This window comes from Poecilia formosa, unplaced genomic scaffold (genome assembly GCF_000485575.1).
Source record: "Poecilia formosa unplaced genomic scaffold, Poecilia_formosa-5.1.2 Scaffold237, whole genome shotgun sequence".
Taxonomy (NCBI): domain Eukaryota; kingdom Metazoa; phylum Chordata; class Actinopteri; order Cyprinodontiformes; family Poeciliidae; genus Poecilia; species Poecilia formosa.
In genome coordinates, this window is record NW_006800176.1 from 105,054 (window position 1) to 131,854 (window position 26,801).

Consider the following 26,801-nt stretch of genomic DNA (forward strand, 5'->3'; position numbering starts at 1 on the left):
TATATATATATATATTTTTTTTTTTATTTTTTTTTTATGTAATAAAGTTGATGGATTAAATGTTACATGATGTTGAATACTTCAACAGGTATAAATACTTTGGTAAGGTTCTGTACAGAGTAAAAACTGACAAAATAATAGTATTTAGTGACGAGTCTGATTTTTCTTTTTTTTCCTGCCCATTTGTCTTAAATGTCTCTCCACAACTGAAGTGCAACCTGTTGTAAAACCTTATTAACTCATCTTCTGTCAGCTGTTTGCTGAGGCCTGTCTGAGGACGCTGTGTGTTGCGGTTCGATCTGTTCCTGAGGCATTGTGGGAGCGGTGGAGTGAGACTTTGGCCCTGTCTGCTGCCATGGCGACCTGCGAGCGTGACACCCTGCTGGAGAAGCTGTACGATGAGATGGAGAGAGATCTGCTGGTGCCCTCTTTCTCCGTCTCTTTCCATTTGAAAACATGTTATTGATCTAACCAGCAAAGATAGTTTGACTTATTATTATTATTATTATTATTATTATTATAAGCAATTTCTGCATTGTTTTTCGAGAAGGAAATTTTGTCTTGTAGCATTTAAACTCATTATTTTGAAATCCACCATAAATAAAATGGGGGGAAAAAATGCTTAAACATAACCAATGTTGTAGCTTCTGGGGGTGACGGCAATTGAGGACCGGCTCCAGGAGGGAGTTCCTGAGACAATCGCACTTCTTCAAGAGGCTGGGATTAGAGTATGGGTGCTGACTGGAGACAAAAAAGGTATTGGGAAAATTCATTGCAGGAATGAAGAAAAAGAGAAATAAGAGTTCATTAGGCTTTTGTTTTTTCCTCTTAACTTCTACCGCTTGTGCCTTCAGAAACCGCAGTGAACATCGGGTACGCTTGCAGGCTGCTGCACCCTGAAAGCAGATTACTGGAGTGGCAGGAACTCAGGTCTGCATTCATACACGAAATATAAAATGAAAGCAAATAGCCCAGGAACACTCACACGCACATGTTCTTGATATCACATTGATCATTGTTTGTTTTGCTCACGCAGGCAGATACTCCAGTCTGCAGACCCACAGGTCAGCTTCTTCAAAGCCAAGCAGACAGAGCTGTGGGCTACACACAAGGAGATGGCAAGAGCAAAAACTTCTGTGGTCCTCACCGGATCTGAACTGGTAAACTGCAGCCTACACAGTAAATAAAAAACATATAATATTTTCATAGATCAGGGTTTTTTTTTCTGTGATTCTCTATTGAAAATGTGCATTGTTTTAGATACGCGAGGTTTAAAGGCATGCAGAATTCGATGTGCGTAGTTTACCTTGTACTTATTTCAAAGGGGATTTGGAAATGTTCAAAAATCCAACATAAATGTATAATTTTTCACTTGCCAGAACTCATACTCATCACACACAAACAAAGTGAACGATTTTAAGGTCTTACTTGATTTAACCATTGTAATTTAAAGAGAAAACATTGGATAAAAAATTATATCTGGAATACAATGTCGAAAACTGACAAGAAAAAAAATACCTCAAGCACATTCAGCTGGTGAGTGGGTCAAGCTTGTGGTCAGGGGTGGTTATCTTGCAATCCGAAGGTTGTTGGTTTGATTCCAGCTTCTTCTTGCATCTTATTTAAAAAAATAATATTTGCAAGTTGCCAACTCATAAAAATGTCCCTTTCTCACCATTTGTAGTTAAAGCTTTAATAAAACACTCATCTAAAACACATTTGCAAGTTTCTGGTGAACTCAGAAAACCTTTTTGTCCCCTGATTGCTGTTCTCCACCAGCCTGAGCAGCTCTGCCTCCTTCCCACAGCAGCTCTGCTGGAACTTGATATTCAAAGAGCATTTTTATTGGATGCAACACTGGTGACTTTTACTGAATACAAAATGAGACATTTTCCAACCTTTGCTTTTTACTACCGAACGGACCTATAAAAACCTTTTTTAGTGCTTTGGCCAAGTTTTTTATGTCAGTCAGTTTCTAAGCTGCTTGATTGTGTCTGTCCCCAGGCAGAGTTTGAGGAGAGACCAGAGTGGGGGGCCTCCTTCATGAGCCTGGCGGAGCAGTGTCAGTCAGTGCTGTGCTGCAGAGTGACGCCTGCTCAGAAAGCTGAGATCGTGAAGTTGGTTAGGAAGCACACCGCCTCCATCACCATGTCGATTGGTGATGGAGCCAATGATGTTAACATGATCAAGAGTAAGTCGCAGATGGGGGAGGAAAAAAAAAAAACTGCACTCATTTTGCTGTGCTCATCTTACTATGTTTCCTCATCGTTCCATCAACACCAGCGGCTCACATAGGAGTGGGGCTGGCTGGCCGGGAGGGAGGTCAGGCCGTCCACAACGCAGACTTTGCTGTGTCCCAGTTTAGATTTTTGCAAAGGCTGCTGCTGGTCCACGGTCGCTGGTCCTATCGCCGCATCTCCCTCTTCCTGCGCTACTTCCTGTTTAAGACCTGTGGTTTTGCTCTTGTGCACATTTGGTTTGGGATCCTCAATGGCTTCAGTGCTCAGGTTAGGAACACACTCACAAAGCCGTGTGACTTTATGCCTCATGATGGAGAGACCAACCATAATTTCCCCACAGTCTCTGTACGAGACGTGGTTCATCGCTCTCTACACCGTCTTCTACACTGCAGTGCCGGTGATGTGCATGGCTTTCTTTGAACAGGTCAGTCAGATTTTTTATTAATCACACAATAGGATAAATCTGAAAATAATTACAGCGACTGCTGCATATTTTTGTTTAATAGGATGTGAGTGCAGAGAGCAGCCTGAAATTCCCTGAACTGTACAAGAGTGGGCAGAAGAAGGAGCTCTCCAGCCCTAGAAAGCTGGTCACGTATCTTCTGTATGCTGTCTACATGTCTCTTGTTCTCTTTTTCATCCCATGTGGAGTTTTCTACAACACGGCCTATGACTACCAGACCATGGCGGTCACTGTCTCGATGGCTGCGACGTTCGCTGTTACAGTTGAGGTCAGGAAAGCTTTTTGTCAAAAGTAACGGGGACATTCTCACACTTTGCTTTGTTCCAACCACAAGTTATTTTATTGTAATGCTATTATTTCCGTGAAGTAAAGAATAATTTTTAAGCAGATAGGAAAGCATAGAAAGATTTAATTATGTTTTCTTTTTTAGAAAAGAAAAAGAAACTGAAAAGTGTGCCAGCGTAGCCAGTTCCCTTCAAAAGTCACTAGTGCTGAATAAAGTCCTACAGCATTCAGTTTAATCTTAGTGTAAATAAAACAGGTCGGGGAAGTTCTTTTCTCTCCTCTTTGTCTTTTTTTAGCGTTCAACTGTATTGATAACTTGCTGTTCGTTTGTTGATGGCGCGCAGCCAGATCTAACATTTGCACATTTTCTAGCAGATTTTATCTGTGCAGTCACAAAATATTTTATCCTTTTACTTATCATTTGTGCATGCTATAAAATATTTATACAACTGAAGCTCCTCTCTCTGTTAATATCTGCAGTAATGTAAAGTTACCTTCTTCCGGATTTGAATGTCCCACAATAAAAATGAAACGATAAAAAAAAATTGTTAATGTCTTTTTCACAGGAAGCATCTTTTACCCGTGCCCTACACATTCATTCTTCTTTGTTTGTTTTCTTCTTGTCAGATTGTGATACTAACCAAATACTGGACAAAGTTCAACATTGCAGCTCTGTGCGTCTCGGTGGTTATGTTCTTCATCTGTACCAGAATCACACACAGCACTCGCCTTTTTCAGAGCTCGCCCGCCGACTATTTCTTCCTTGGTATTTTATTTTATTTTATTTTTTTCAGTTTTCAGATTATTCTCATTACTAATTTAGTTTTTAATTATGCCTGGTGTTACCCTTAAGGCGCATCCACAGAACAATCACATGCAACGCAAAGAATAAACTAACAAACAAAAATGTTGTTTTTCTGTAATTGTTTTGAAGCTTGTGGATAAATTGGTTGATTTGTTGGTATTCCAGTGGCCGGTTTTGACTGCTGTGCTTGTTTTCCCCCCAGGTGTGTCTGAAAAGGCCTTCATTGATCCAGTGGTGTGGCTCACAGCTTTGCTCACAGCTTGGACCGCTGTTCTGCCCTCGGTTACGTTTCACGCCTTCAATGTCATTCTCAGTGTGCACAACAAACACAAGGTGGGACTTCTTTGGGTAATTTTTGAGAATACACAGCAGACTCTTCAATAGAAGATCAAGAGAAAAGTATCATCAATTTTGCAAATTCTGATTTTTGTTCGGGCTTGAAGTTTGTTGTTCTTTTCCACATGAAAAGTTTAAAAAAAATGTGTGAAAAGGCGTAAAATAAAGGCATTCATCAGAAAACAAATATTGCTAGAAGGTAATCAGGGTAGAAATGGAAAAGTGGTTAGAAATCAATCTGTGGATAATTTGGCTCTGATTTTAAGAAAAAAATAGTTTGTACCGTGGCTAATTATTGTGGGAAATCATGAAGGAACAACATTTGGAGAGACTGGTTGCTGATTTATTGATAAAGCAACGGACGTCAGCAGACATTTTGTTCTGAGGTGATGCACAAAAAAAGTCAAAACTTCAGTTGGATACGTTTTCTTACCTGAGAAATTGTGCTCACAAACAACACCCACGGTCTCTTGATGCTCCTGCTGCTTACTCACTACTGTTCAAATGATCTTGTAAGCTGTGGCAAGAAGTGTGTATTCTTCCTTCACCTTCAGGCTCTTCCTTCCCTTGGTGTTATGTTTCCAACTTGACTTCAAGGAAAAAGTATTTCGAACAACAACGCTCCTGTCTTTGCGAACAAGGAAAAAAACTGCCTCCATCATCTGTTTTTATTTTTTTGAATCTCACAGACTTTTCTTGATTTGGGGAAAGTAAAAGTTGCTAGTCTGCTTTAGAGGGTGTTGGTTTTAAGAAACAATCCCTGATATGTTTTTCTATGTATATGTGCAGATACATAACTCATCCCCTCCTCCAGTGGAGCTGACGTCCAGGTTCGCAAGAGGGTCATCACTCCGTCGGTCATCGTACGCCATCTCTCAGGGGGCCGGACCGGGACGCCTCATTCATTCAGCGACTAGCATCCAGAGAGCAGAGGCGTTAAAGGAAGAGAAAGTATCTACAAGTAAAAAGCTACGTGATATTTGAGGTCAAAGTCTAAGCAATGCTTCTGCGTGGTGGTGTGCCAAAGTGTTTTCAGACTTTCTATTTCTGAGTCAGAGTAGACGCAACGTGAGATAAGAAGTTGAATGCGGTGCCCCACAGAGGGACTGGGAACTTTGTATGTGTCACAGAAGATCCGATGCAGGCTTTGCAGGTGAACGGATGTGGAACCCTGAATAACTTTTCAGTCAGGTTTATTTATAATTGATTAGTGATCAGTCCAGTCTGCATTCACTCTACTGAAGCACGGACGATTTGTTGCAGAGCTGTGGATAATAAGTCTTGTAGTAGAGTGCTGGTCATTTCTTCGCCATTTTGTATCTTTAAAGTTTTGGTTTTTTTCATATTTCATGACCTTTTCTGCTACACAATGGAGCTGCCAATCGCAAAGACCTCACTTACTGAACGTGCATCAATTCGTACCTGCTGGGGTTGACAACTAATGGCTGAAAGTTTCTGGATGTCACTTACAGCTATTCTGGTTTGATTAGGAGTTATATTCCGCCATATGTTAGCAGAGTAAACTGACCTGATCGTGGATCAGAACCAAAAGTTAAAGGGAATAGGATGCAATACATCTTCAGTGGGTAATACAACATTAAATAAAATCCTACACACTATTTTTATTACAGTTTATTTCTATAATTTATGAAAATACTTAACTACAACAAAAAAAATATATAGGCTATGATAGCCATAGGCTATGGCTTGTTTGCAGGTACAAAATGAAAATGGGAATGGATTAAATTGTGTGTATAGATAAGAAATCAGAGTAGAAATTGGCAAAAAGGCGAAGTGACCGGGAACCATTGCTGTAGCTCCTCTGCCTGGTTTGTTTGTGTTTATAAAGATTAATTTAAAGTCAGATTAGCTAAAATGATTCCATTGTTTCTGCATGAGTAGTTAGTTAATAATTCTAAAGTTTTATTGGAAAACCGTAATATTAATTGTCTCTGCATATACAACTAAATCTCTGTATTTTAGAAGGGAGTATATGGCATTTTAGTATAGTTCATTTGGCCCTGTTTTACTAATAAAACTATTACAGAAAACGTATTTACTTGTCTTTCAATCAATCCACACGCAATAAATCAACAGCCCCACTTTGTTTTACAATTGTTTTATTTGTTAATTTATTTCAAAACACGCAATTTACCCATATTATCCTTTTTACGATTTTTTTTATTTTTCTGTAACAGTTATTACTCAGGTTTTTTACCTTCTCAAGAGTCTCAGCTAGAGTGAAACTAAAAGTCCTCCACAGGCTCTCCGGCTTCTGCAGTGGGAGGAGGATGGGAGAGAGGCTTTCTGGTCAGACGCGAGTGGGTCGCTTCCCCGTTTTTCTACGCGAGCGGGATGTGTGTTTGTGTCCGTGTCAGACCAGGCTATGGGTGTCTACATGTGTGCGTTTAAGTGCAAGATGTGGAATGTCCCACATGGTCGGGTAAATCACAAGACCCGTAGAGCAGCCCAGAAAGATGAGTATTGTCTTCCAGGTTTGGCAGCCAGATTGTCACACCTTTGATTTCATCTTTGGTTTCAGAAAATGAAAGAAAAAGAAAACGCTCTCAAAGGGGCAGATTCACCCTCTGCAGCATGTGCCTATGTCTGTGTATCTGTAAGTCTGTCCGAGTGCAGTACAAGCCACCGTCTCTCCAGACGACTTTGTAAACTCGAGTAGGAACAATGTTAAGTGTCTTTGCATTGATTGTGGCCCTTCCTTGGCGCTGGGGGACAAAGACAGTCAAACATTGTGGGGCAGCGGAGCCATGACGAGTGGAAGGGAGAGGGGGCTGGGGGAGGAGAAGGGTCAACTTGCAAACATCAGCACAGGGCTCCATTTTGGCACCAGTGGCAGTTTGGGGCTTTTGTAGTGAAAATAAGGGGGCTGCAGTGCCGCTTCATCCCTGGCCACTCAGGGCTAAAACTAGCTGAGCGATTGGTGCTGCTTCACCCTCGTTCAGCTCATGAGATGGGCGGGATGAACAGAGGTGAAAGGTCAAACGGTGAGTGCTAAAATGCAGAGTAGGGGGTGGCCGGGGTTTGAGGGTTATACACTCTGACCCAGCAGCAACGATTAAGATTGGGGAGGGTCAGGTGTTTGCATAGTTCTTTGTGCAAAAGCCACCAACCGGAGCCATTTTTATTTCCTCGCGGCTGGCTACATCGTCATTAGATCAGCGGGAGTCGGGCGGTGGGTGATGGGAAGCATGGTCTTTGCACCGCAGCTCTCTGTTTTTTTGTACTCCTCCATAGAGGCAGGAGATGAGGCAGAGCGAAGAGCGAGAGAGGGTGAAGAAGTGAGAGTTTTGCCAACAATGGGGTGGAAGATGACTATATCTGAGTGAGTGGGGGGGGCCGGGGACGAGAGGGGGCAGTCGTTTGGCAGTCGCACACTGCAGTTCGCCACGATCCAGAGAGCCTCCTCTCCCGTGATTTTTGCTCTCCTATCCTCCCCTTCCTCCTTCCCACTGGCCTGCCCTCTCTCTACCTTTTTTCTTGTTTTGAAACTGATTGTCTTCTACCATCACAAAGACACTTGGTTCTGATTGATTAACAGGTAACAGAAGAGGGAGAGCACAGTGTGACTGGGGGTGTCTCTACATCGGCCCCGCCACGGCAACCCGTCGAGTCCGGTCGCGAGACATCGCCCCACGCGACATGCTGTTTGACAGCAAAACGCGGGAAACGCTCCGGGCCGGCCACCGGGTTGCCACGTGGTTCCGCTGTCGGTTGGTCAGTCAATCGGCAAGAAATGGTTTGAGATTTTTGCATGACAAATATTGCAACCCATAGCAATGGAACGTAAAATAGAAAATAAAAAAGAGAAAAAAACACCGTCTTCCACAAAGGTACAAATGAACACATATACACAGATTGAAGAAAAAGCATGTAGACAAAACATACAGGCATATTCAAGGCCGGCTCTGATCGGCGTGTGTCCCTCTGATTAACTCCAAGTAAACAGCCAGTCTTTGGAAAAGCAGGACACACATTCCGAGACCCGAGTGTGGACCACGAGCTGAGGAATGAAGATTGAATGCTATTGATTAGGGAGGAGACAAGTTTGACCTCCCCCAGCACACACTGCCCCCTACTGTCTGGATTTATATACATCAAAGAAACATTGGGGGGGAAGGGGGGGAAGGGTTGCAACAACACATGCACACAACCAGTGAATCCAACAGTGACGGAAAGTCTAAAAACAACAACCCCTCCAACGCCTAAAACCCAAATACCTCCCCACCCTATTTTTTTTTTCTGGCATTTATTTTGATAACCAAAATATTCCCCCACCCCGTCTCCGCCCACTCCAAAGTCTTCCTATCCTCTTCCTCTCCCCACAAAATCACAGGTCATTCCTGTTGGTTTCTATACAGTTATACAATATCCATGCACAAAAGAAAAGAAAAAAAAGTCCACCTTCTTCTCAACAGGAGGCGCTGGTCTTTAATTATCTAAGAACATCAGGAGCACTTGAACACACCCAGGAACCTTTAAAAGTAACGATTTTATCTTTTTTTTTTCCTTTTTTTGTATTTCTTTTTTCCTCAGAGAAAAGACAACTAAAAGGCAGAAGAAAGCTAACAATGGATGTAAGGTTATTCCTCCTTTGGTTTAGCATCAGATTTTTGGTTTACAATTCAGTTCAAATGTCTGTTTTATTTCTTTGAATGTAGCCGTCTGGGAGAGAGCTTGGAACTACAGTGCCTTGCAAAAGTATTCACACCTCCTGAACTTCAACTTCAATGCATTTAATCTGGATTGTATTTGATAAAATGAACCAAACAACTGAGAAGTGGAATTTGCAACACAATACTTACAAGTGTTGTGTCAGTCCCCATTGCTTTGACACCCTTAAAATAAATTAATTGCAACACAAGGTCTCCTAGTTACTAAATATAGAGTCCACCTGTGTGTGTTTTAAATTGGGTATGAAACCAGCCATTCTTTGAAGGCCTCAGGAATTTTCTAGAGAACATCAATCAACAAACGGGTCTGGATGTAGCTGAACCAGGTTTAGATTATAAGAAATTTTCAATCCATATTGTGAAAATGGAAAGAGTGTGGTACCACTGCAGACCTCCTAAGACATGGCCTTCTATCTTAGCCGAGTGGGCAGGCAGAAAGCATTTCTAAGACAAGCTGGCAACTGAACTTTCTGGCCAACACTCAGAATTGTACGTAGGGCAGAAAAAAAATTCTGTTTTCCTTCAACAGGAACAGGAAAGCTGGTCAAAGTTGAAGAGAAAATGAATGAAGGAAGAAAAAAACGGGTGTAAATCCTAAAGGATGGCAAAGGAATTGAGACTGCATGGTGCAGAACAACAAATTGAAATGCATAACAAAAGCTACAGTGGAAAACTTTAGGTCAAACAATAATCATTTAGCCAAATTAGCCGAGATGCAATTGCTTTTCATTGACATTCTTTATCCAAGCTGACTGAACTTGAGCTATTTCGCAAAGAATCATGGGCAAAAATTATTCTTTCTTTTTATAGAATTAAAAAGTATTCACTTAGAGGTATTGAATTTATATGCCACACTTTTCAGATTATTTGTTATAAAAGATCCACTTCCTCCAAATAAAAAGCATTAAAGTTTGTTGTAACATCACAAATCGTGAAAACGCTCAAGGTGCATGAATACGTTTGCAAGCCACCGTGAGGCTCTCGCGCTTCTTCTCTCTCTATCCTGGCCTTTGCTTTTGTCTTTTCTTTTTCTCAGCTAGTCCTCCACAGAAACATTCACAATGTCTTTTCCTTTTATGAAAACAGTAAGTACATGCCGTAGCAAAAAACAAACCGAGAGAACGTACGAGAAAAATAAGCAAACGGATAAAAGGAATTTTTTTTAACAGTATAAAGCTTCAAGTCACAAGTTCGAAAACTAACTATCATAAGTATCATAGTTTCATAATCATCGTTATCATTAGCATTATTATTTTCAGCTTTAAATTACATAAAGTTTACATGAAAGGTTTTTGAGGTATTTCAGAATTAATTGTCAAACACATGCCTACCGAGTCTTGGCACTAGCCAGGGGGAAGTGTTGTCTGGACGGACAAGGTGGAGGGAGGAAAGAGTTTTGAGTCTTCCACACTTTTCCAGTGCAGCCTCTGTGCTTGCACGCAGTGGACTGTTGGTCGCTTGAAATGAATGCAGATGGTCCGAGCGCTTAAACCCGGCAGCCTCTTTTTAGGCCCCCTCTTTCTCTGTTACACAAAAATATCTCTGATGCGAGAAGGCTAAAAACGGCCGAGAGCGTAAGCACGTCGGGCAGAAGAACGGGGGGAATAATGAAAGACTGGCGAGCTGAGAGATGATTAACAATACAGCAACAAAGACTGAAAGATTGAGGAGTAACACATAGGTTTGTTTCAAATAAATGGTGTAGAGAAAATGTTTTATAGACTTACTACGTGATAAAGTGCTTGTATTCTAGTGTATCAAGATGGAAAGTCAATATGAGAGAAAATGCTGACACAGCCCCCACTCTGTGTCCCTCTCTTTGCAACCGCCCCCCCCTTCCACCTCCTCTCGCCTCTGTCCATCCAATTATGGGTGCATTGTCTGTGTGAGCGCATGTTTGTGAGAGAGCGTGCATGCATCTGCGTGACTGCATGTGTTTAATGTATGTGTGTTTTATGTGTGTGTGTGTGTGACCAGTGCAGTCCCACCCGTGGTTGAAGGGAAAAGGCACTCAACTCTGTCTGCAAGGCGACCACCTCCTCCTAAGTGGCACGATGCAGTCTGACTGCACTGTTAGAAACGAATGTAATGTGCGTCTACTTATCAGTGTGTGGTGTTTTTTTTTTTTTCTCTTTCTCTCTCTTTTTCATCTTTGTAGGACAAAAACATCGGGAGGGGTTTCGGTTGATTAAAAATGTTTTTGGGCTGTGTCCCCCTAGGCAGTTTGCGACTGGTAGGCTGCAGTATCTTTGGTATTAGTGGCGGTTTCACAAACCACTCAGCTTAGTGAGGTAGCCACACTGGTTCTCACTACAAACAAATGTCATTTTGTCAGCCTCATAACTATAGAGCTGAGTCTATCTATCTATCTATGGTTACTGAATTGTACTAGTCGATTTTTAGCTCATCTTCCTTTGGCGATGTTGACTCGCTGCTTACAGCAGCATGGTGTTTAGTCAGTGCCCCCTCCATCTACTCCCCTATAGTGACCATTTGTTATCTAATCTGCACCGCTAATCTGACTACATTGTTGGAAATGCTACAGTTGCATCTTTAGACCACACAGATAACTATTAACCTGCCTCACCCGTCCCCCTCCGACAGAGCGAACCGAGTCACCCAGGACGTTCGGAGGTCACGTTTTGTCCCCCCCGCCCCCTCCCTCCCCACCGTGTTCTTGAGGTTCATCTAAAGAGTAGCACAGTTCTGACATGAAACGCCAGAAAGAGAGAAAGCGTCCATCTTTTCTTCTCTGCAGCTTCCTTTCTTTTTTTTTTGCCTCTTCTTCCTGCAAATGTCTCCTTCAAGTCTGCAAAAAAAAATAAATCCTTCAGCAGACCAAGTCCTTGTGTCCCCCCTTTTCTTTCCTTTTAAAAAGTCCTTCCTTTTTTGGTTTTTTGTTGGGTTGTTTTTTTTTTTTTTTTTTTTTTTTTTTTGATTTATCAACAAGGTGCCTTACGTATGCACAACAGAGCACAATAGTAACAAGAAATAGAAACTTTGTGTCTATGGTACTAATTAAATACCCGCATCAATATAGAGAGGAAGAGAGAGGGCGAGGGCCAATGGGATTAGATTAGAGGGACGAAAAAGGAGGTAGAGAACCAAAGATTGAGTGAGAAATTTGTCCAGTTTTGTGTTGATGTTTTTTTTTTGTTGTTGTTGTTTTTTGTTCCTGCTTTATTGATTTGAGGTTTGGGTTTTGCCATACAATCAGATCCCCCCTCCCACCCCCATTTGTTTTTACTAAAAAAAGTTTATCTCAATTCAGTTAAAAGCTGATTGTTTGTTGCTATGGCACACACTGCCCTTCATCATCAGTGAGGTGCACTGTAGAGTGTGTTGACCATAGTACCGTATTCTCACATTAAGGCAGTAAGCATTGGCACTGTTTTGTCGTTGTGAGTGCTTTGGGTTAGCTACTGATTCATAACCATAAGGTTTACATTAAATTATCAGTTTCAGAGATCTTTTTGTTTTTTCTTTTTTTGCAAACAGATAAAATGAATGCAAAATATAAAGCCTCCAAACTAAGAAGAATCAAAATTTGAACCTCCAATGAGTCTGTCTCGCCTTTCTGTTTCCCCCTGATGCACTTCTCTCTCCTCCTTTTTCAGTAGTAGTTTTTCTTTTTTTCTCATTTGTTAATTCCTGCCTACATACAGTAATTCCCTGCCTTTGCTAAATCCCTGCACTTTTTTTTTTCTCCAGCGTTCGGCTCAACCATCCCTCCCCCCCTTCCTCCAGCTCCACCAGTGCTGGTTGGATGAGGAACAACAATAGGATAATGGTTAGCTATTGATCCACCTTCAAAGAGCTGCGAGGGCCTGAATGTTTTGTGCCGTGACTTCTCCTCAGCATCTAGTGGCTCTTCCCTTTCTTCCCTCTCCTCTGGTCTGTATTCTCCCACCTAGCCCCCCCACCTCCCCGACCCCCGACTCCCACAACCTTTTTTTTTTTTTTTTTTTTTTTTTTTTTTTTTTTTTCTTTTTCACTCTGCTGAGTACGGGTCTCTACTGTCAACAGCAGGGGGCACTGTTGTTCTGCCAGTGCAGACAGGACTAGGACGGAGTGGTGTGCTGTTGGTTTGCTGCCTGCTGCTCTGGAGGCCTTTGTGTGTCGTCTTCTGTGTGCTCCTCTGCTTTTTTTTTTTCTTTTTTCTTTTAATATGCAGCTGTAATGTAGTTTGGCTGGATGCCCGAGCGTGTTGTTGTCATCGTTCGGTTCCCAGTTATTGATTCGAGCTCCCAGCAGAACAAAGAGCATGTCCAGACATCGTGCCGGCCTCTCCTTTTTGGTCAGGGAAACTCAGACTCCATACGCTCAGGCTCGGAGTAACAATGACATCTCTCCCTGCAGGCCCTTTGACATCTGTGCAAAAATATAACCTGGGCCTGGAAGAGGTGAGGATCTCCTGCTGAGCGTCTTGAGTTTCACCTTCAGGAGGCAGAAAGGGGAGGTGGGGGTCAAGGAGCCACTTTCTCCGTCTGCATCGATTCATTTTTCAATTCATTAGTTTGCTGTATGATCAGCCTGAGCTGCTCTCTGAAATGGCTGGCCATCAGGGAATACCTTTGGCTGAGGAATGAAGGAGACTACAGGAGGGGGGATAAAAAGGGTGGAGGTGGAGGCAGAGAATTGGAAAGCCTTGTTGTTTGTTTTTTGTTTTCTTCCACAGGCTGCACTGTTTTCCTTACGACGGCCGTCTCACCGTGTGTGAATGTGCAGGATGGGGCACTGATAATAAGGCTATGTGCTGTTGTCTCGTCAGATTTATTGCCGTTCTTTCGCCCTTGTTGCTTCCACAGAGAGGGCGTGAAAAAGGAGGCAGACACAAAGGAGGTGAGTTGAAGGAGGAGGCTGGCAAAATGTAGAAACCGTCCAAGAAAATGACCAAATCTTTGGTGTCTCTTTGCTTTGTCAGATGTAAAAAACAAAAAAAAAAAACAGACTAAATCAATGATTGTCCTTGTGTGAGTAGAGCAGAGTGAACCTGACTTCACACCTCACCTCTTAAGATTCTGCTTCTTCCAGGTGAGAGCTTGAGATTTTGACTGACAAGAATGATGATTGCATGGCACGAAGGGTTTTTTTTGTTTGTTTTTTTTTCTCCTCCCGGGCAGTCCAGGGTCAGGTGGGGTCATCAGAGACAGGTTTCACAGCCACCTCCTTGTGACGCCTGCTGCTCCAGCCTGGTTCCCCAGCCCTCTTTGAAGGCCTCCTATTCCTCCTCCTTCTCCTCTCAGGCCTTGGAGAAGGTGGTGGTAGAGGTCCCAGGCTGCCCGGGGCTGGCGCCGTGGTCGTCGTGCCAGCGGTCCACGCAGCGGCGGCGTGCGTTCATGAAGAAGTTGCTGACGGTGCTGAGCTCCAGGCCGAGCTGCTGGGAGATGGTGATCTGCATTTCCTTGGACGGGCGTTTGTTCTCCTTGAAGATGGCGATGAGCGTGCGGCGCTGCAGGTCCGTGAAGACTAGACGCTGCTTCTTGGGCGCTGTGTTGCGGTCCTTGTGTTGCTCCTGTTCTTTGCGCTTGCAGGCTTGGTTTGGGTGGCAGCGGTGGGAGGGATGGCCATGAGAGCGGGAAAGTAGAGGAGGGAAAGAAAAGAAACAAACAGGACAAAAAAACAAGGTAAATACACAGCAGTGACTGTTTTCACGACGACAAAACGAAAAGAGAATTGGTGGAGGTGAATAAAAGTAAGCGCCTTGCAAATGTATTTTTGGATTTAATTGGACTTTTTTCACATTTTGTCACATTTCCATCACAAACACCAGTGTTTACTGATATTTCATGGGAATTACCAACACAAAGGCATGTGTGATTTTAAAGTGGAGGAAAAATTACCTGTGGTTGTCTGTTGTTTTTTTTTTTTTTGACAGTTAAATGGAAGGTGTGTTAAATATTAGTATCCAGTAAATTTTAGTCCAGTTGCATCTGTGATTTTTTTTTATTTATTTATTTCATTTTTTTTTAAAACATCATAATGTACAACAAAATTTTACAGATAGAAATGTTTTCCTCAGCTCGACATCAGTCAAACTGGATGGAGAGCGGGTGGGAATGTCATCTATTAGGTGTTCTCTGTTCGATTCAGGTCTTGACTTTGACTAGGTCATTCTCACACATGAATACGTTTCATTCAAATCATTCTGTTGTAGCTGTGGCTGCTTGTTTAGCGTAAATTCTTCTGCTGAAGGACAAACCTATGTCCTATACTCAAATCTTTTCTTTTTCCTTTTCCTATCAGCTCAGTTCTGCTCCTCTGTCCCTGCTGGAAAGAGGCATCCCTACAGCATGATGCTGCCACCACCGTGTTTCATGGTGAGTATTGGCTTTCCCCTGCAGCCGTTGTTTTGCAAGCTGGCCAAAAAGTTGCTTCCCCTATGCAGCGTGCGACAAACTTTAAATGGGACTTCTTCAGAGTTTCTTTTAACAATGATGTTATTTTTGCTTCTTTGTCATGGAGGCCGTATTTATTTATATCTTAATAGTCGTGCTGTCAGCAGAGTCTCAAACCTGCGCTGTCGTTCTCCAGAAATTTCAGAGGCCTCTTTGACTTTCTCTCTAATCCAGTCTGGCATTTTATGAGGTCAGCAATGCCTAAATAAGTTTGTTTCATGCTACATTTCATATTCAGGTAAAGGATAGAATGAGATGATTTAAGCTCGGAGGGTTTGTTTTAAAACATAAATGTGCTTTAATTTTCCTCACAGCTCCATCCCTAACTCCGTCTACTGTTTTTGTTGATTTTTATGATGCTGTTTGTTCACTAATTTTCTCTTCCCAAAGCTTTATTCATACGGAGAACAAACCGGCTCTAGGTGATGTTTGACTGCATCAAAGTAAAAGGGGGAATAAATGCAAATGCATGATGAATTTTTCAGATTTTGATTTGTAAGACGGGCACACTTTCCAGATGCTTCGCAAATATGTACAAGTTTGTGGTCGTGTGTCACATTAAATCCCAATAAAACAAGTTGAAGTCTCTGGTTGCCAGGAGACACGACGAGAAAAGGTGCAAGTGGCATAAATACTATTGCAAGAGACAGTATTAACTACTATTTAGACACATAAAAACTAGCTTATGCACCAGCAGCGATGCCACAGCTCTATCTCTATTGCCATATTAAAGTTGATTTAAAGCTAATCCATGCGTCCTGCCCAGTGGGAATATTCCTTCCATCCTGCGGAGTGCAGACAGGGAGCCAGCCTGCGGTGAGAGAAGGACTGGGTGGGGAGGGCAAGGCAGCGGGACTGGCTGTTGCCTGCTAGCTGGAGACACTGCTGTTTGATTCAATATTAATGCAGTTTGAGTCGCAATGGGGGACTGAGTGACTGATGCACAAAAGTAAGCATTTCGTGTCTCGGTGTCTATGTGTGTGCGTGTGTGTGTAAATGAGAGACAGAGGAGACGGGGAAAGAATAGAGACAAGAAAATAAAAGATGAACGAGTGAGACAAAGTGTGTGTATTTGTGTGTGTGTGTGTGTGTGTGTGTGCGTGTGTGCGCGTGTGTGTGAGTGTGTAAGAACCAAAGAGGAGAGTCGAGAAGGGGAAGGAGGGGCGTTCATGTGAAGGAGAAAGCAAGATATTGACCGACTTGCTGTAGGAATTGGAGGGGGGGGGGGGTTTCTGTAGGGACTGAGGTCAGATCCCCCCCAGCAGGTCTACAGTCTGTTACTTCAAACAGAGCCCACTGGAGCCCACTCTATAGAGCTCTGAGAGGTATTTATAAACCCTCCAATCCCCCCCCCACACACACACACACACCCCATCTCCTCTCTTTCCCAAAACACAAACACTTGAGAGGTGCTTGCACTGGCTGCTATGAGCCCCCTTCCCGTACACAGAGCAATTTTCAAAAGAAAAACTGAGCGCTCCTGCATTTGGGAGGGGGTCCGACGGGGTGAAGGGGATGTGTGTAGCGAACACAGAAATTAATAGTTAATAGAGTACTGTATGTGGGTAAGTGTGTTGTAACTCGATGTACTTGAAGGAGACGTGTGGAAAGCAGCAGACAGGTGGAAAGTAAAAGCTAGGAATGGTGTAGGAGGACGTGTGTGTGTGTGTGTGTGTGTGTGTGTGTGTGTGTGTGTGTGGGGATGGTTAAAGCTTCACCTCTGCAGCCACATGTTCCCCCGCTGACCAAGGATCGAATCCTCCCAGAACGGACCGCGCGTCTCACTCAGCTTCCCCACCGTCTCAATTAAAAGAGAGCAAATCGGAGAGAGAAAGATGGCGTCCCAGTGGGGCCTCCACCTGCCGCCGTCTGTATTGTCTCATACTTTTATACCTCCTTCAGTAAATGTCTCACTCTCTCACTCTGGGTACGTGCGTCTGGATGCATTTAGTGATGGATTTTTTTTCTTCTTCTTCTCTTCTATGTTTTTCTGCTGTGTGTGTCTGTGTGTGTGCGTGTTTTTTTTTAAGGGTGGCTGTGATTATGCTGAAGTGGCTGGAGCCAACCAGTGGCTCTGTGTGTCTAATTACAGTGGAACAGAGCCCATTGATCAGCCATTGCAGTCCAATCTGTTTACTACAGATGTCTAACCTGCACACTTTCACATCCATCATCTTCATATTTCAAATCAACGCCGGTGCTAATGTGCCGCACTCGGATTAGTCCAAAAGCATTGCTTGTGTCTATATATTTGGCATATCATCACATATAGTGCTTTGATTTATTAAAGTTTCAGGAGCAAAAAGAAAAAACAAAAACAGGACAAGAAAATGGATTTACAATTGGAGCAATTTCACAACATTTCTTTGGATAAAAGCTGGATTTTATATTTTCTGATATCAAATCATTTTTAGGGTTGCACAACATTATGACACCTTTATACTGTGATGAATATATTGGTTGGGATGAATTGGAGTCTCTTTCTTTTTGCAGCATCTTGAAGCTATATTAGGTGTTGGAATCAAGAAATGTCAGTCGTTGAGGCTGACTGCACATTTTATCAATGTGCAAAAAATTAATGCATCACTATTTGAGAAATAACCTAACAAAACTTGTATCGAGGCGGTCCTTTGACATGGGAATATTGAGAACAGTGATGTGGTTGCGATTAAGCATTTTGGGCTTTTCCAATCATGTTGCAGGATTAGTTTTGTTTCGTTTTCTAACCGGCATGATTTTAACATATTTGACTCATATTTTCTTTGACATTTAGATGCAAACACAGGCGAAATTCAATACCACCACTAATACCGGGAAACAAATACTACAGGGTAGCTGGTGTGATAGATTTTCTTTAGTCATCAATACGGCAATAATCTATAGCTGCACTGCCAAGAAGTGTTTATATATATATATTTGCTTTTTTTAATGAAGTGAATATATTTAACTAGGTAAAAAGAGAAAAAACATTACACCTATTTTCCTGATTTATCTTTCATGTGTCATTTCTGTTCTTACAAACTCAATCCAGATGTGGGGATTTTTTTTTTTTTTCTTTCTGCTTGACACCCATCAGAGAAAAGCCGGTCTGTCTGGATCAAACTTCCAATGGAAGGGGATTTGTCTCCCAGCTGGGCGGCGAGCCTGAACAAACGTCACAGCCCGGCTGGGTCCGTTTGAAGTCCAGAAAGGAACTGTCATGTGTGACATGTCTATTCATCCTACAGATCGCTACATCTCTGGCAGCACCGTGAAAATGGATAAGTTACTTTTATTGGAAAAACGTGAAGTCTTACACATTCGCTTCAGAATCTCTCTGTTTCAGTTCTTGAAGCTTGCATCAAAAATGTGTGCTGCGTTCCTGAGATTTCCAAAATGGACAAATAATTCTGCTTCTCTGACAGCTCTCTTTATTCTGATGCAGGACAGTTGTGAATAAAGATGTAATGTGGTGCTAACTTGAGATGTTTTTCACAGGGATTCAGTTTTCTGAAAAAGCTGCACTTGTATCAGTTTTGGCAGTTCTTAGTTGCATTCAAAACATTATGCATATGTAGTTATTAATGAATATAAGATGTTATTTTACTATCTCTATTCTTCTTTTTCACTTATTCCTGTTAATCAGTTCAATTATAATTTTACTCCTTTAGACTTTCTAGTCAATTTGATAAACATCCAAACAGTTTTTTTTTGTTTAGTTTAGTTTTTTTTTGTTGTTTTTTGTTTTTTCACACTCAGCTCAGACAAGTGAGGAAAAAAATAAACTTTCCTTGAAAGACGATTTAATTTTCTAGCTTAATTACTCTCCTGGCTACATGAAGGGACAATGCACCTTTGCACAAAGCTCATAGCACTAAAACTTGAGAAAATTACCTAGACTCAGCCAGGAGTTCATTGTATTCTCTTGTGGACAAAAGAGGTATTACAAAAACAAAAACTGAACCTCAGAAATTATTCTTTCCTCACCTGCTTTTCAGGACTGAAGAGGAGGAGATTATTTATTAATATAGAGAGTCAAAAAATAGAATGGCTATTGCAAATGTATTTTCTTGTCTTTTAGGGGCAGATTCAAAACGAAACGCTAATTTGTAATCTGTTTATGACCTCTGAGATCTGGTGATTAAATGCGTTTTAGTCACTCTTAGAACATGGAGGGGTTTTCTTTTCTTTTTTTTCTTTTCTTTTTTTTTTCCTATTTGCCTTTCAGGACTTCCGTAGCAGAAAGTAAAAGCCACATGCACCTGTAGTTACAAATAGGATTTCTTTCCAAATGTGTATATATGCTTGCTTCAGGTTTAAGCGTCTATGGGAGACATTCAAACGACAGATCAGGAGCTTCTTTTTTTTTTTTTTTGGTAGATTGTTGCGGGATTTATTTTTCTTTGGCACCTTAAAAAAAAAAAAAAAAAGAAGGAAGCCAGCATATGAACACGCTCACAATAAACGCACCTATTTTCTCCAGGAAGTCAGCGGGAGTAATGACTGTCCTTAAATGTCTCCTTCACACAATCAGCTGTAAACAGTCCCATCTCCTTCACCGGATAGTCACGTCCCTCATCCCTTCATCGACCGGCCCGCTTGGCGCCGGTTGGCTCGGCAGGGGGCGCTCTCGTCGTGGCCCGGCTGCACTGGGGGCGCCATATAGTGCGCTTTGCCTTTGCTACAGGCGCTGGATTTAGTAATCAATATCGATCGATCGGTGAGGAAGGGGGCCCTGATTACTGAACCAAGCTCGGCGTAGAAAAGATGGAGGGGAGGGAGTGTGGGGGTGGGGTGGGGGGTTGGGGGAAATCGATCATTGCAGCTTTTAGAGCTACAGTAGGCACCGAGCAGAGAGACCGACATAAACTCATGCACAAAGCAGCCCGGACAAGAGCAAAAATCCTGGTTTGGTGTTTTCTGAGGTGCACATCCTGCTGATAGGAGAGGGCTGTGATTTCTATAACTCGCTGTATAGATCTGTGAATACAGCAGCTCAGTATGAATGGATTACACACGCTTAAGAAGCGGAGATTGATTAGCAGCTATTGTTTGTCCTGGCCGTTCTTTACCTGTTTTTCCCCCACATTTACCATATATATATATATATATATATATATATGTGTGTGTGTGTGTGTGTGTGGAGATTATTCAATGAATGATTTATCCCCCTTTTTTCTTTCACTGACGACATTAATATTCTTCGCCTCGCGACAAACCAAGCGAGGTTAAGAGAGAGGCCCTGGGTGTTCAATATCGATCGATATATTCGTGAATAATTTGTGTGTGAAATTCAGTTCGTCCAATTAATTATACCTCGGAGAGGGGGGAGGAGGGGAGATTCGGAAAGGATATGAGGCGCAAAATAAATTAATATTTCGTGAAACACGCACACGCTCAGATTTTTTTTNTGTGTGTGGAGATTCTTCAATGAATGATTTATCCCCCTTTTTTTCTTTCACTGACGACATTAATATTCTTCGCCTCGCGACAAACCAAGCGAGGTTAAGAAAGAGGCCCTGGGTGTTCAATATCGATCGATATATTCGTGAATAATTTGTGTGTGAAATTCAGTTCGTCCAATTAATTATACCTCGGAGAGGTATAATTAATATTTCGTGAAACACACGCACACGCTCAGATTTTTTTTTTTTTTTTTTTTTGGGGGGGGAGGAAGCCGTGTGATGATCCGCCTTATTTGCTGCTTGAATCAGAAAGAAGGAGTAAATAATCATCACCTGTTCCGGCTGTAATGCTAAATATTCACAGCTGACTGCAGATGTGAGTCCATCTGCAACATTAATCATCTATTGATCATCGCTGCCCTTCCTGCTCATAATGAGAAAGTCAAACCGCCTAATATTGCTCCTATAGTGGTTTTCATATGAAACGAGCATGGCCTGCACACTTACATACAAAATCCGCCCTCATTTTTCCACCTCCGTCCTTAAAGTCCTGTCCCAGAACCCCGAAGCGGCGGGGAGCCACAAAGGTTTCTGATTGAATTAATTTACTAGCAACGTGTTTACTGGTTCCAGTTCAGCGCGTCTGTGCTCACAATAGTGCAGCTCTAGGACTGCAGCTTCGCTATTTAACCCCCCTCCTTTTTTTTTTTATTAACTTCCCCGCTGTTTAACATGGACTGCCGCCCTGAAGATTCATAGCAGCGCTCAGTCTATATTTCCACACGGCCATCTTCTCTCCTCCTCCCACAGAAAGTTGTTGCGTTTTGCATTTGGTTGCAGGACAGTGCCAAGCCCTGTTTGTGTCTTTCACCAGTGGCCAGATCACTTCCAGCTCAATAGTCCTTAATGTAATGGGTGAGAATTAGTGTTAATATACTGATGAAGCGGGACAATTTGTTTGTTTGCCTTTCCCTGCGACTCAGCTGCGAGGCATTTCTTCCCAAGCACTTCAATAACACTTCAACCTAAACTCAGTGGAAAAACTTAGCTTCACTTCCAAACCTTTAATTCCTGCAGTAGGCGCCTCTTTCTTTATAGATGAGCTAAAATAAATAAATAAATAAATATTAATAATAAAACAAACAAAATAGATCGTGCATTGTTTGAGCTGTGGGCAAATGCGGTGTTATTTAGCGCGTCAAAAAAAAAAAAAAAAAAAAAGAATCGTAGTGTGTTATTAGAAACGCGGGGGTGATTCAAGAAATGGCATAGTGTTAGGAAAATTCAATAATCAGTTGAGACTGCTGCCTGTGATGATCATGCTCTTATGAGGCTTTAGATAATTAAATGCACTCAGCCATTTAAGCACCTGATGACTGAGAGAAGCTGACGGAAATTTAACCTGCATTTTATATATATATTTATTTTTTTTTTTTTTGTTTGTTTGTTTGTTTGTTTTGGCCACTTTAACATCTGTGTGTGTTTGTACATGAGCCGATCCGTTGTTGGCATTATACTCTTTACTGTGATGATCATCATTGATCCGGAGTCAAATTGCTTTGACCAGTTATGCGTGGTAATTCTAATATTCAAGGCGCTTTAATTTTCTAAAGGATGAGTGAAAAACTTCTATCCCTCCTTTACTTAGATGAATTTCTATGTTGCCAATAGTAGGCATTATTTATTTATTTATTTATTATTTTATTTGTGGATTTTATTTTTTATTATTATTATTTTGTTTCCGATAATCTTGATAATTTAGTCTTCCGTTTATATAATCTTCATTTCTATAAATGGAAATACGCTTAGAATTGAATTGCTTCTCAGTATCCTTAAAAATTGTAATTGCGGTAACTACACCGTTTTTTTTTTCTCTTCATATTTGTTCCATTAAAATACTGAGAGAAAACTAGATAAATAACGAGCCTTATGTATTTTAACCATTAACAGCTTTAAAGTCTCGCGGGATTATATGACAGCCTATGCAGAGGTCGTTTAGGTCGAAGTTTGCGCCCCTTTTTTATATAATTAGCTACACGTTGGTTATTTTTTGTTTTGTGTCATTCGTATATTTTTATATTAAATTTGTAGTAATTAAATTGCATTTTGCGCTATGTATTTTGGACGTTACCTCTTCAAATTTCAGCGATTGTTCGAGGTGTCACCTCCTCCTCCAGTCTCCTGTTTTGTCGCAGGAGAATCTTCCAGCTGATTTGCAGTCAAATGACACCGCTCGCCTGTCCTCCGGGAATGCAGGAGCAGATTTTTTTAATATGCAGGAATTTTTGAAATTCAATTCATCCCCTCACCTCCTCCCATGTGCAGATACAGTCAACAGAAATATATATGAGAGCCGAGAATTATTGCGCTGACTTGATTGTGTTAATATCCAGGCTGCTTCTGCTGTGCAAAACAAAGCAAATGGAAATATATGGACTTGTGAGTTGGCGTTGCATTGTAATAAACTGTGGAGGCTGTTTTAACTTTTTTTGTTTTTGTTTGTTTGTTTAGAAATTTTTTTTTCTAATTAAAATAGGCGACTAAATCTGTCCCATGTCTACTTTATGGGATAGAATATAGTTAATATTTAGCAGTTTATGATGGTTCTTTTCTTAATTTTACTGAAAAAAATAGCAATCTATTTCATAATAATAATTATAAGAAGAAGAAGTAAAAAAAAAAACATTTTATAAAGAATTAATAAAACAAAAAAATGTGTAATAGTAACTATATTTAATTATTATTGCCTCAAAAACATATGCAGCCTTAAAAACTAGCAGGGTTTGGGTTGTGCACACATACACACACACCTAGACATACACACACACACACACACACACGTCTGTTTTCTCCCAAATTTTTCCCGAGAACAATTGTTAGCCATTTATTTATTTATTTATTTTTTCACCTCACAAGAGCAGCCAAAATTATTAATCTCTGAATAACCCGCAGCCAGTTTATTTATAATAACATGTAACACACATGCTTTATGGGCTCACATCGATTCATTCATCAATTGATTTCGCAGCCGTTTTGCTCCTTTGTTGATCTTTGTGGGGTTGCCCAACCGGAGTTTCGGGTTGCATCTGTGGGTACGATTAGCCACATATGTGTGTATGTGTGTGTGTGTGTGTGGGGGGGGGGGGAAGGGGGGTCCAAGAGGGTGGATGGGTGTGTTTTGTGGTTTTGATGCGATCGAAGCTGCAGACAGACCTATGCTGTCTCCATACAAGCCATCTGTAGGCGCCAATATTTTTAGAGATAATTTGTTGTTTCCAGGGTTTGAACTTAATTTAAACTTCATTTTTGCTTAATTTGATATTTCTCCATAGAGATAATTGTCCTCCGTTCAACTGGAGCCTCTAAGGACAGAGCGTTACCACTTTATAGTACAAGATTTGCTTTCAATATTTTATTTAACGCTGTCCAGAAGACAGAATATGCGTATTTTGTATTCTCATTTGTTTTGTTTTTTTAATCTAAATTATAATATGCACGAGCGTTTGAAGAAAAGAAGAAACACACACACAATTATCTCAATTAAATACGATTTTTGCACCCAACGTGATATTAAATTACTTTTTATTTTGTAGAAAACTTATCAACTGGATTCATGCCTCTGTTCTCCGTGTAATTGCACGGACAATGTCCTTGCCTTCTGTTTTTTACCCTGCGCATTAAACAAGCCATTACCGGCCCTTTAATAAGCGATGACCTGTCAGAGCTTCAGATAAGCTCCCGGTGTGCGGAATCAGTGCAGCTTCAGCGCCGCTACACGCCGATTTAACACATTTTTTGGGGATGGCGTGGTGGTGGGCGGAAGGGGGTTACTCTCCCATCTCACCAGTTTTAAAAAATAGAAAATAAATAATTAAATAAAAGCCGTCGTTGAGAATCTCCCTCGGCGTGTGAGCAGGAACCTCTGACACTTCATATCACAGTTGATTTTCTGTCCGGACAAACAAAGATGGAGTTTTGACTTTTGTCGAGACTGTAATCTTTGACAGTGATGAGGACAGATGTCCATGCAGAAAAGCAGACGCTCTATTTATTTATTTATTACTTTTTTTCTTCTTTTTTTTTGGAGAGAGAGGTACCCCTCGGTGTTGCATAACGACAGACTAAACTCAATCAGCACTTTGCTGATGTGGACTGATCAGCATTTTAATTGCACAACAGTCTGCTGGTTGAACTGACTCTTACGTAAACTGCCACAGATTGTCAAGGGTCAAAAGCTCACAGTCTGATTAGTTTTTTTTGTTTGTTTGTTTGTTTGTTTTTCCCCACTTCACCGTTACACAAACACAGAGCCACGCAGTTGAGGTTTTTGGTGTGGGGAAAGGCTCACACCTCAGGGTCGTATAGATCTGGAGGCACAGAACAGAAAGAAAACAAAAAAAAATAAGTAATTTGTTCAGTTCTGGAAGTATCTGTTTTCAGATAGTATTCACATGTCCAGTTGATAGGAATATACAGATTTAGGTTGCCTTCTGAATTAGATCTCTTCTAATCGGTTTCTTTTTGGTTCCAATCATGACAAATTTGAATCATTTTTGTTTCAAATGATAAGAAAACAGTTTTAAATCAAACCGAAAATTAAATGAATACAATAATGTCTCCAACTAATGTACCAATACTTACCCAACCTTGTCTTATGTTTAATAAACTTTTTTTTTTTTTAAGTGAATCAAATTACAAGCCGTCGCCATTTGTAGAAATGAAATGTTGGGAGTTTTATTGTGCATAAAAAAAATACATGAATGGGGAAAAAAAATCAATGTGATTGGTATTTGACCTGCAAATCACTGATCAGAGTTGGTTAAGTGATTATTGACTAATTCACAGTTCTTGTTTGATTAATTGCTTCATCACTAATCTGAATCATTGTTTCCCATTCAGCCCTCCAGTTTTATCTGGACTACATTAAAATAGACTTCAACAATGAAATGAGATTCTTTAAATCAAAGATTAAGATCTATCTATCTATCTATCTATCTATCTATCTATCTATCTATCTATCTATCTATCTATAATTTTTTTTATTCAAAATGTGGCTACAGTTGTAATGTAAAAAGATGAATTAGTTGCATCAAGGAAGATTTTCATAATATATGGTATTATAATTTAATGCAGCTAATTTAGTTATTTATTTTCCATGTGAAGCCTTATTTCATGTATTTAGTATCTGCAAATCCCAAAATGTTCTCTGACATGCTTTAATTAAACACATTCTCAACTGTATTGAAAAGCATGCAGTGCAAACCCAAGAATAAACCTGATGACTAAGTTAGGGGTATAAACTTGTCTCCAAACACACCTATTGCTATTTCTTCAGAAAGTAATGAGAAGTGATGAATCCAAGGGGTCAAACAGGACACGTTTGTGTTAAGGTCAGGCTAACTGTTACTAAATTATAAAACTAGAGGTGATGAATGCAGAAAATCCCACATTAGCGGTGCTGTAGAGTTTTATGGTGTCCTTTGGCTGTCACTAAATCAAAATTCTCATATGATTCCATACAATTTCGACTGGCTGTACATATAAGTTGTAAGAAGTTGTTTGTTTGTTTGTTTTGCAAAATGGGTTTAGGCAACGATGTAGTGGGTGTCCACCCACCTGGTTGGATGGGGGGTGGTCTCAGAGGGAAGGGCTAATTCAGGCCGGCAGTCATGCAAGAACCGCCACTGTATCACATTTTGAAATCCTTTTTTTTTTTTGCGCAGCGTTTCCGCTTCAAAACACACACCTACAAGTTGAAGTAATTTGATTTATTCCTGATTGTCTCAGGTTTTGGGAGGCTTTTGTGTATGTTTGCGCGCGGCGCCATTAACCCTTTATGCTGGGCCGCGTGCATTGCGTTGACTCTGCCAGCAATTTGATTTAAAGGTCATTCTCTCCTATCGATCCGCTTCGGCGAGGGGGCGACGGAGCAGCGTAGGGATTGATCATCTAAAATAGAAGAGACGGGATCCGAGACTGTACAGAGTCCAGACCTCTGCAGCATTTATAATTGCTAACCACGTATCCTCGTGTGAATTGGAACACGCGAGTGTGTGTGTGCGCGCGCGCGCGCACTGAAGGGGAAATGAGCCGAGATATGGAAGACAATATCCAAACTCTGTGCTCCAGTCAGGCTTTTTCTGTTTTCTATTTAAATTCCATTATTTTATTTATTTATTTATTAGTGTGGTCAGAGCAT

The 26,801-nt window shown here is 41.1% G+C and overlaps 2 protein-coding genes and 1 long non-coding RNA gene across 4 annotated transcripts in view; 2 read left to right on the forward strand and 1 right to left on the reverse strand.

The window, feature by feature from the left end:
• The window catches only part of atp8b3 (ATPase phospholipid transporting 8B3), a 28,366-nt gene extending 18,858 nt beyond the window's left edge, over positions 1–9,508 (forward strand). For both annotated transcript variants that reach the window (XM_007569142.2, XM_007569143.2), the window contains exons 19-29: positions 254–421; positions 645–756; positions 855–930; positions 1,037–1,160; positions 2,005–2,191; positions 2,284–2,507; positions 2,581–2,664; positions 2,747–2,971; positions 3,616–3,754; positions 3,996–4,126; positions 4,919–9,508. In XM_007569142.2, coding sequence (XP_007569204.1) covers positions 254–421; positions 645–756; positions 855–930; positions 1,037–1,160; positions 2,005–2,191; positions 2,284–2,507; positions 2,581–2,664; positions 2,747–2,971; positions 3,616–3,754; positions 3,996–4,126; positions 4,919–5,113 — 1,665 coding nt within the window. In that variant the 3' untranslated portion in view covers positions 5,114–9,508. The remainder of the gene's footprint in view (positions 1–253; positions 422–644; positions 757–854; positions 931–1,036; positions 1,161–2,004; positions 2,192–2,283; positions 2,508–2,580; positions 2,665–2,746; positions 2,972–3,615; positions 3,755–3,995; positions 4,127–4,918) is intronic.
• A 2,484-nt stretch (positions 9,509–11,992) lies between these two features.
• onecut3a (one cut homeobox 3a) overlaps positions 11,993–26,801 on the reverse strand; it is a 22,389-nt gene continuing 7,580 nt past the window's right edge. The window contains exon 2 of the mRNA XM_007569145.2: positions 11,993–14,355. Within this exon, the coding sequence (XP_007569207.1) occupies positions 14,063–14,355 (293 nt within the window). The 3' untranslated portion in view covers positions 11,993–14,062. The remainder of the gene's footprint in view (positions 14,356–26,801) is intronic.
• Positions 14,194–14,640, forward strand: LOC107838298 (uncharacterized). The gene is made up of 2 exons (XR_001664364.1): positions 14,194–14,278; positions 14,355–14,640. It is a non-coding gene; the product is annotated as an uncharacterized LOC107838298 (long non-coding RNA).